At 44.1% G+C, this 10000-nt stretch overlaps 1 protein-coding gene across 1 annotated transcript in view; it reads left to right on the top strand.

The window, feature by feature from the left end:
• The window catches only part of LOC143123746 (CUB and sushi domain-containing protein 1-like), a 314279-nt gene that overhangs the window by 241982 nt on the left and 62297 nt on the right, over window positions 1-10000 (top strand). The window contains exons 26-30 of the mRNA XM_076285039.1: window positions 799-1001; window positions 1319-1510; window positions 3846-3984; window positions 4389-4576; window positions 8110-8304. Coding sequence (XP_076141154.1) covers window positions 799-1001; window positions 1319-1510; window positions 3846-3984; window positions 4389-4576; window positions 8110-8304 — 917 coding nt within the window. The remainder of the gene's footprint in view (window positions 1-798; window positions 1002-1318; window positions 1511-3845; window positions 3985-4388; window positions 4577-8109; window positions 8305-10000) is intronic.

Here is a 10000-nt window from a genome sequence, read left to right as displayed (position 1 = left end):
TAAGTAATGAAGAAGTAAATTGATAGATATATGATTTAATTCATGTTTATAATATAATTATGAAAGAAGAGAGAATCAGTGAGTTAGTGAGAGAGGAAAAGATGAGCCATCAATTAGTTGGTTGTCTTTAGTACTGTCATGCTGATCAGTATTAGAACTCATGGGCTGCTCCGTATTTGTGTGTCTGTGTGGCGTTAGAGATGATGATGTCAGGGACACAGGAGAACTAGAGGTAGAAATACTGGTTTGCTTTGTTTTTCTTTGCATTCAGTTTCTATTACACGCACAAGAGAATAACAAGCATTTTTCCCTTTCAGACAGGATTCATGTTATGAATTATAAATATTATGAGAATGTATTCCTTTGAATACCCAGTGATTTTTTGACATTCCTTTTAAAAGTATGTTGAAGCTGTATATTTTCCATTCATTATACACAGCAAATACAGCCTTGCCTTTTTCACTGTTTCAATATGAAGGAGAAAAAAAAAACGTTTTATAACTAACCTATGAATAGAATGGTGTTCATGAAGTTCATAAAATTAAGCAATTGGATTTACAACATGCCCTTTTTTGGAAATATTTACATGTGTGTCGCAACCCGCTTGCCCCAGATTGCTAATGCACCCGAGCCTGTATTTCCCATTTTAAAAACATGACTAATTCCTGATGATGTGCTTATTTAGTGAAAATTAAGTCTGCACATTTTCAATCTGAAACACACGGCATGTTTTGAGCTGATAAACCGCAACGTGGATGAGACGTGAATATTCATCTCGGCTGCTTGATCGTCCCTCAGCCTCCACTTCATTGTCTTCGACACGGAGGTGGACCACGACATCCTGAAGGTGTGGGATGGTCAGAGCGAGAGCGGGATCCTGCTGAAGGAGTGGAGCGGTTCGCAGCTACCCGAGGACACCCACAGCACCTTCAACGTCCTCACGCTGCAGTTCGATAGCGACTACTTCATCAGCAAGTCTGGCTTCTCTATACAGTTCTCAAGTAAGAGGCGCAACCTCCTCCATCATGCAGTGTCATATCTGGTGATGAGCTGCTGTTGTAGTTGAGTCACATTTTTGTTTTTGCCCAAAAAGGTTGTTGTTTGAGGAGACTGATGTATTGATCTGAATCATACCCTCAAAGTAGACATGAAGCATTTGCTGACTTTTAACGAAATAACCATTTTTGTTCCTGTCGTGGTATGTTCAGTAAACAGAGGGCTCTTAATTATACTTCAAAACACTGTTGCACACACTTCCTACTGCCCAGTGATACTAATGAAATGCCAATTCCGTAATAAGAAATTTTTGTTGCCTTAGCTACCACTGCCACAACATGCAACGATCCTGGAACGCCACAAAATGGCACCCGGTATGGAGACAGCCGGGAGCCAGGGGACACCATCACCTTCCAGTGTGACCCGGGCTACCAGATGGAAGGGGATGCCATAATCACCTGTGTGGAACACAACAACAGGTTCTTCTGGCAGCCGGACCCTCCCACGTGCATAGGTACACAGTCCGCTCCTCTGATTAAGAGTCCCCTATTGGTAGTGCTGTGCTGGATGTAGATGTTACTGTCATTACAAGCAGATTGTAAGTGACCTCTTGAATGGCGTTGAGAGTATTAAATTACGTATTAATTATGTGTTATGTTCTATTAAATAGATATTGGGTTGTTATAGAACTCCGCTGAAAATCTTAAAATTCAAAGTGATACCGAGGTGCCTCACAAGCTTGCTTATAGTATACTTTAGTCTCTTGTTTACCAGAATATGTGTGCCCCCAAAGCTACCAACGAGCAGGGCGGAAAGAGAGATTACCCAGTTTAAATAACGAAATCAAACAGAGGCCCCTGTGCATTTTAGTGAGGAATTACCTGTAATGCATTAAGTCCTCCCGGGGGAAATTCCGTGGCGCCTGAGTTTATGTGTTTCTGTCACCATGGGTGTGGGCTCAGCCCTGAACATCTGAAAATAATGCGGCGTGTGACTCCGATAGAACCCTCACTGGGCCCAGCTGTGTGGAGACGCCATGACTCTCTGCCAAGCTTCAAATCCCAGGATCCGTTTTCTGCATAGAGTTGTGTGCCTTTGTGTGTGTGAGTGTGTGTGTTTGTGTGTATGTGTGTGTGTGTGTGTGTGTGTGTGTGTGTGTGTGTGTGTGTGTGTGTGTGTTAGGGTGACTTCCTTGTGTGTCTTTATGTGCTTGTGTTTGTGTGTTTATGTGCTTTGTGTGCGTGTCAGTGAAAGTATGCATATGTGTGTTGGATATTCACTGTTTAAGCATTCAGACAAGGTTAACTGAGAAAAAGAATGTGTTGACGCAATTACACTTTGTACATAGCTTTATTTTGTGTGAGCTCCATCAATTTGATACAGCAGTACCTACAAATTATCAGCAGACTCCATTGGCTTCACACACTAATTCTTATTCTGTTTGTTTTCTCATGGAAAAAAAAAATATTCAATTGCTTTTAGATATGATTGACCTCCTGGTGCAACTGCCACAGTACCGGATATAGAAAAGCTGTGGGCTAGGTTCTTTAGCATGCTAAGTATCCATAGCGTCACTCGATTATCATTGCGCCCTGTGCTCTGTTTGGATTCTAAGAGGAGGTGCCGCACATGATGGAGTGTAGTGGATAATGGCATTTGATGCCCATGCTAGCGGGCTCTTTTTGGAATACAAATACAGTGTGTCTCCCTGAAACGCTCTTGCTGCTGTGAGGCACGTTCCTAGATCAGCATCACAGAGGCAGTAATGCTGTGTTCACGTGGACACAAAGAAGATAAGCGTTGCTTATAGCACTGGATTTAACTCTGGAACAGTATGTCTCGTCTGGCCTCCAAACCCAACAGCAATGTACAGTCACCATTGTGTGGCCTTAGACCTGTAGGGAATTGGTGGACATTGCTCACAATCAATTTAATGGATGACCAATGTAGGTGAGGTTATTACATACCATGTATGGTGGTTGGGAAGAACAGCATGCAGTAATGAGAACACATTGTATTGTCTTGGTGTGTCTTATGTGGAATACTTAGTTTTAGAATTGTATGCATTTTATTGCATCTTTTATACATTAATAACCCCAGGACACACACACACACACACCCACACACACACTGACACACACACACACACACACACATACATACACACACACACACAGCAAAATAACAGTGCCCCTTAAGCCTGTGCATAGCTCCTTCACTTATACAGTAGTCAGCCCCACCCCACCATTTCATTGCTCGCTCACAGCCCTCAGGCCATTTAGACGCCAGGCAAGGACGTGGTGTCTCTCCAGCAAACCCAGAGCCTCCGTCACTAGCCACTCCAAACCCTCTCGTGTGAGAGGCAGGCTTTTCCCGACCGCCTCCTCCACCCACAGACAAGGAGCGATCTCGCTCCCACTCAGGCTTCATGGGCCCGAGACGCGCAAGATGGAGTGCAGCTGGGACTGAAGCCCTGATCCCAGCTGTGTGATGCTAGACTTGGCATCTCTCGACTTGAGTCAAAGCCCCTTGGCAGATGTTGATTAATGCATGCTATTTATCTCCTCATTAAAAAAAAAAAAAAAAAAAATGTATGAACTGTTTTTATGGTGTCTGCCCACACAGGTAAAAAAAATAGAAAGAACAAAACAAAAATCAAATGCTATTGTGCTTAGGATTTTGCACGGATACCAGCACTCGATTCATGAGTGGTGGTCCGCAGTTAGTTTGCTTCCGGCGCTTCGGTGAATTGCTTGTTTGCCATTGCCCTGTGTGTCTGTTTGTTGAGGAATCATATTAAAGCCCCCCCAAGTAGCTCACTGATGGCCTCACTCTCCTTGTTGTGATAGCGACCTGCGGTGGCAACGTGACAGGACCTGCTGGGGTAATTCTATCACCCAACTATCCACAGCCATACCCACCAGGAAAAGAATGCGACTGGCGGATAAAAGTCAATCCCGACTTTGTGATCGCTCTAATTTTCAAAAAGTAAGGCACTCACGTTGCTCTTGTGTTTAATATGAACAGATGGGAATCAACTTCATGGTGGTGGTTGTTTTCAAAGCCTATTTTAACAGAATGACTTCTGATATTGCTAACTTGCGCAGGCAACTTTTGTTTCTTCCATCATTTGTACATTACTGAGCAACCCACAGGGGTGCTTAAAAGTGAACAGAGTAAGATTTACACAGGAATGAAACTGTTGCCATTCACATTTAGTTTAACCTGCGATCAAGTTCTCTTTTTAATGATGCTGAGCACCTTACAACTTCTTTGACGTCAAAGCGACAGATGGCTTCTAGTGTTTCACCCTCATGTAGTATGTTTTTTTTATTTCTGTCTCTCTCTTTCTCTCATCCGTTCTTTCTTTCTGTCTCTCCTTCACTGCCTAGCTTCAACATGGAGCCCAGCTATGACTTCCTGCACATCTACGAGGGCGAGGACTCCAACGGGCCGCTGATTAGCAGTCTGCAGGGCACCCAGGCCCCGGAGAGGATCGAGAGCAGTGGAAACAGCCTCTTCCTGGCCTTCCGCAGCGATGCCTCCCTTGGGATGTCAGGCTTCGCCATCGAATACAAAGGCAAGTCCCAAGCGGCAGGTAGCCTGTGCTGACGAGGACCCCTGCCTTCCTCTAGCTTACATTTGCTCTTAGAAGAGCAAGCGACCAGTTGCAATACCCCCCCCATCTTCTCTCTCTCTTCACTTTTACCGCCTAAGGCATTTCCAGCCTTTGGTTCTTAAGTATTAATGATGTAGAGATTTTGTCTTGCAAATATCTGTACTTGAAAGCTGTCTTGCTGCCTAAGTCAGATGCCAAGCCACAGCGGTAAGGATTTTTTGTCCTTTGCTCACATTTATTTGTGTGGGAATGATTTATTACAGCGTATGATAACAGTTGGGTTATGCAATGTGGTCTTCATAATTCTTATGGCTTGTGGGTGAAGCAGCGTTAGCTCATTTGGGTGCCAAGGTTCATTGGTATGAACAAGCCCGTAATGATGGCTGAGAGAAGGCGCCATTTCGACAGACATTTTCATACTTCATGGCCACACACACGCACACAACACACACACAAAACACCCCCCCCCCCCCCACACACACACACACACAAAACACACACACACACACACACACACACACACACACACACAAACACACACACACATACACACACACACACACACACACACACACACACAGGACACACCACATACACACACAAACGAAGGAAGTTTGGAAGTGTTTTGCTGTCACAAGTGTGAGTGCAAAATGCGTAGATGTGCAGAGGGGCCCAGGCCTGTGATTATCTTGCTCACATGTGAACGGAAAAGTCGTGCTGATTGCTGGGATGTTGAAATTATGTCTGTCTGATTTTTGAGGGAATGAAATGGGGGATGAGGCTAACACAATTTTGAATCGGATCTCTGGGGTTGCCGAAAAAAAGTAGGAATGTGGATAGTAGGAACAGATCATTCTGATGAGTTCAGCTTGAAGTGTTTAAGGTCACACGGCTGCTTTGATTTGAATTTCCATGTGACGTTATTGTGCGAACAAGATGAGTAACAACAGCTTCAGAACAACAGCCCCCCCCCCAGACACACACACACGCTATGATCACCTCCTTATATAAATCCATTGACGTCCTCTCCTCAATTTGAATGGTTTTCACTAATTATCATTTTTGTTGAAAAGCATCACTGTATTTTGGGCTCTAAAACTCAATCTCCTGCCCTCTTTGGGTGCGTCCCACACCGATGGTGATAGGGTGATAAGGCTGAATTAGAAAAATGGCCCGCACGAGCACGTCCGTGGGCTTGAAAATGGATGATGACTCATCCATTGTATTACTTTGATGTGTTGGTGTGATAGCTAGTTGTTTCCAGGTATGCAGTGTCCCCTTTGGTCATCACAGAGAGGTATGGAAGAATATCAATTTGTGGACCAATTTTCATATTTCATGTGAGAACACAGAAGGGAAGAGAAAACACCAGCAATAGCAAAGAGAGACATGGCCTCATATAGCAATGTACTCCAAGCTATTTGTGTTGTGGTCATTTCAAAAAGTGCTCGGAGTACTCGTGGATGTCTATGTGTTTGTATGTGTATGTCTGTAAGTGTGTGTGTGTGTGTGTGTGTGTGTGTGTGTTTGTGTGTGAGAGAGAGGATGTCTCTGTCTGTCTGACTGTTTGTGTGTTGTGGTCTTTCTATTTGCCATTGTCGCGCTCTTGTGATTGAAGCATGGGCGAGATTGCGTCGCACCACAGCAATTTCACCGATAGAATCTTCAGCCTCCCCTCCCTCTCTCCCACCCCTTTCTTTCTCTCCCTCCCTTTTTTCCCTTCATCTTCCAGTAGCTGGAGCTACAGCGAGGGGGGAAAGAGAGTGGGCTGTCAGCTGTCGTGGAGTTTGGCAGCCCCTCCCAGTAGCTCCACCACCTCCAGAGCTTTCTCCAACTGCCCAGCGTCTGCTTGCCTGCTGGCAGAAGGACTGGCGAGCTGAGCTGGGGAGAAATAGAGGGAGAGAGAGAGAGAGAGAGACACAGAGAGAGAGAGAGAGAGAGAGAGATCAGCCTCACCTCACCTCACCTCCCGCCCCCCCTGGTGTTGGCTGACTATAATGCATCGTGCCCTGAAGCGAGCTTGATCACAGGCGGCAGAGGGAGTGATCTTACCTGACGCTCAATGAAAACCTCTCAGTGAATTACTGTCAAGCTATCTGTATAATCTATCTTTCTCTCCATCTATGTACTACCTCCATAGTTAAAGGACACTTAAAGGAACACGCCACCCAATGTCAGTAGTAATATATGTTCTTACCTTAACTTTCACGAGTTGAGTCATACCTCTCCCGTGTCGGTATGTGCACTCAAACGCTCTGGCGCGCGGCGCGAATGTGTTAGCATGTTGCTATGCTAGCGGGCTCAGACGTAGCCATAGAGGGAGGAAGATAGCAGTAATCTAAAACATCCACGTTTTCCCTACTTAAATACAGTTGCACGAGTAGTTGATAAAAATGTGTAAGGTCACACAACATGAAACGTGGTGATTTTCCAAGCGAATAAACAGGAGAACTACAATGTGTGGCGCAATAGCACTTGGGAGTACTTCGACCTAGTGTAGTAATATTAATTAATACCTAATTGTAGATCCTATCCACCACAGAGTTCAGCTGACACCTCAGCCTCCCCCTCCCCCTCCGAGGCACACACACAGTCATTTCCGTAAATAGAGACAACCTGCCCTGCTGGCGTTAGTTTGAGCTGACTTAGCAAAGTAGCAGGTAGTGGTAAAGTAGATTGTGAACAATCATGGTTATAACATGCATTGTGAAGGGTTGTGATAACAAGCAGAAGTATTATAGTGATTTCATGTTTCATAGAATTCCGCTTCGCTGCAAACGGCGGAAAGCATGGCTGGGATCTACAATTAGGTGTTAATTAATATTACTACGCTAGGTTGAAGTACTCCTAAACTGTATTTAAGTAGGGAAAACGTGGATGTTTTTGATTACTGCTATCTTCCTCCCTCTATGGCTACGTCTGAGCCCGCTAGCATAGCAACATGCTAACACATTTGCGCCGCGCACCAGAGCGTTTCAGTGCACGTACCGACACGGGCGAGGTATGACTTAACTTGTGAAAGTTAAGGTAAGAACATATATTACTACTGACATTGGGTGGCTGGGTGTCCAGAAACCACATGGTTACCTTCCATATGTTCATCTATCCATTCATCGGTTGCATCTGTGCGCCTGTAGCCTAAATGTACATATAAATGCATGTTACAAGTAATGGGGCATTTTACAAGTAATGAGGTATTTTAATTTGAAATAATGTACTCTATAATAACAAGCATTATATGTAATAGGGAGTTGTATTCTTATGATGTTTTTCTATACTCTGATGCAATCATCGGTGTGTCATCTGAAATGGACAGGCAAGATCATTAGAAGCAGCATTTGCCCAATTATTATGATGATCAGAAATAGAACCCCCTAAAATGGCCCTATTCTGTAATGCTCTGACCACTGGGCCCTTTCATAGCTGACCCTACATTATGGTAAAAGCACAGTATACAGTATACTGTATGTATTGATTTCTGTCCCTTCTCACAGAAAAGCCACGGGAGGCATGCTTTGACCCTGGCAGTATAATGAATGGATCTCGAGTGGGAATGGACTACAAATTGGGCTCAACGGTGACGTATTACTGTGACTCTGGCTACACCGTGGTGGGACCGGCCACCCTGGCTTGCATCATGGGGCCAGATGGAAAACCGGTGTGGGACAAGGCGCTTCCCACATGCAAAGGTAAGCAAATATGTACCTTTTAATTACATAGGAGGGGTTTTTCACACCTTGTTTTTTTGGAACGTCGGTGCAAGCCTGACTCAGAGCCTACTTAGCGAAAAGCCTTTTTATGGAGCTGAGGAAACTAATTTTGAAATACTGATTGCATAGTGTGTGGATAGTGAACTAACGGAAAAGTAATACTTAAGTGAAGTGTTCTTTTTTATGAGGATAGAAAGAGCGAGAACCTGGTGCACATCTCTCAAAGGCGTGATTCCTTTCGCTGTGTGCTACACCCGAGGTCTAATAGATTTGCCCTTTTGTTCTATGTTCTACTGCTCTCAGTAACCATGCCAATATCAAGCCAGCCTTGAAAAGGATTCAAAGGGATTCGCTATTGGCTTACACACAGAGGGATATACATGGGTGAGGGTCCTAGGAGGACCAGGGCCAAACTTCTTCTCATTTATTGACATGTGTGGGTGCTTCTGAGGGGACAACTGTCACTCTTTATTCTTTGCCCTTCCCTCTCACTTTTTCACTCTGCATTTCCCTCTCTTTTGCACTCTTGAGTTATCTCTCCCATGTGCATTCTCTCTCTCTATCTCTCTCTCTCTCTCTCTCTCTCTCTCTCTCTCTCTCTCTTTATCTCTCTCTCTCCCTTTCAAGATCTCTCTGTTTCTCCCCCATTTATCTCTGTTGCTCTCTCTCTCTTTCTCTCTCCCTCTCATGGATGAGGATGACACACACACACACACACACACACACACCCTCTCACATTTATACACATACACACACAAACATAAACACTCAACACCTCTGTAGCATATGCAGCTGTCCATAAGAGGACAAAAAACACTTTCAATTCTTCCATATAGAATGCTCAATGTTCAACACACAAGTGTTCCTGGAAATGTTTTCTTGTTCAATGGTACCCACAGAATATTTAAGAAGACATGTTGTTTAACTACTACATGAAACTTATATTTCAAATACTGACTATAACAAAAAAAATGTAGTGAAGTCATTGACACATTTGAGTTTAATCTCTGATGGCTGTAGTGGAAGCTTTTCCAAAATGGCATTGTTCGTTTGCTCTCCGACACAGTGCACTGAGCGAGCAGCGGAAGTGATTGGTAGTAGCCAGCTGAGCACATTATGCCTGGGACCGCTTGCCCTCTTTAAATCGCATGCAAAGCCAGTAAACCAGGCGTGACAGGCACAGCAACCTGGTGAGGTCTGTGACAGTGTCAGTAATCTGCACCTTTGGTGTGGGCTTGTGTGTGATCTTGTTGTGAATTCCGACTCGCTGTGTCTGAGGTAGCTCTGGCCGAGCATCGCATGTGGATTAGACTCTCCTACTGCCTAGGTGATGACATGGAATATCTACCTATACATTACTGCGGCCATCTATGATGTGATGGCATGCTTGCCGGACGGCATGTATACATTTGAAATGTATGCCAATGCTGGCTGCCTTTAATTCATACATGTCATATGCAATACAAATTGATATACTGGCAAGGGATACTTAGCAATTCTATTGGCAGGATTTGTTTTTTACTGTAAAAAAAACTGTAGGTGTTTGTCCCAAATTTTAAATGCAATGTCAGGGAATCTATTTTTGCAGAAAGAGGTGTGTTTTAATTCTCGCTATTTTTATCTATTTCTTTCTTTATTTCTTTATTTATTTATCTATCTACTGCAGGGTAGTATT

Source organism: Alosa pseudoharengus, unplaced genomic scaffold (genome assembly GCF_046254945.1).
Source record: "Alosa pseudoharengus isolate Yale_2024_CS ecotype anadromous, Long Island Sound unplaced genomic scaffold, YU_APseudo_1.1 YU_APseudo_1.1_scf_15, whole genome shotgun sequence".
NCBI classification, from domain to species: Eukaryota; Metazoa; Chordata; class Actinopteri; order Clupeiformes; family Clupeidae; genus Alosa; species Alosa pseudoharengus.
Note: the sequence above shows the minus strand (reverse complement) of the source record. Positions and strands in the feature narration are given on the sequence as shown.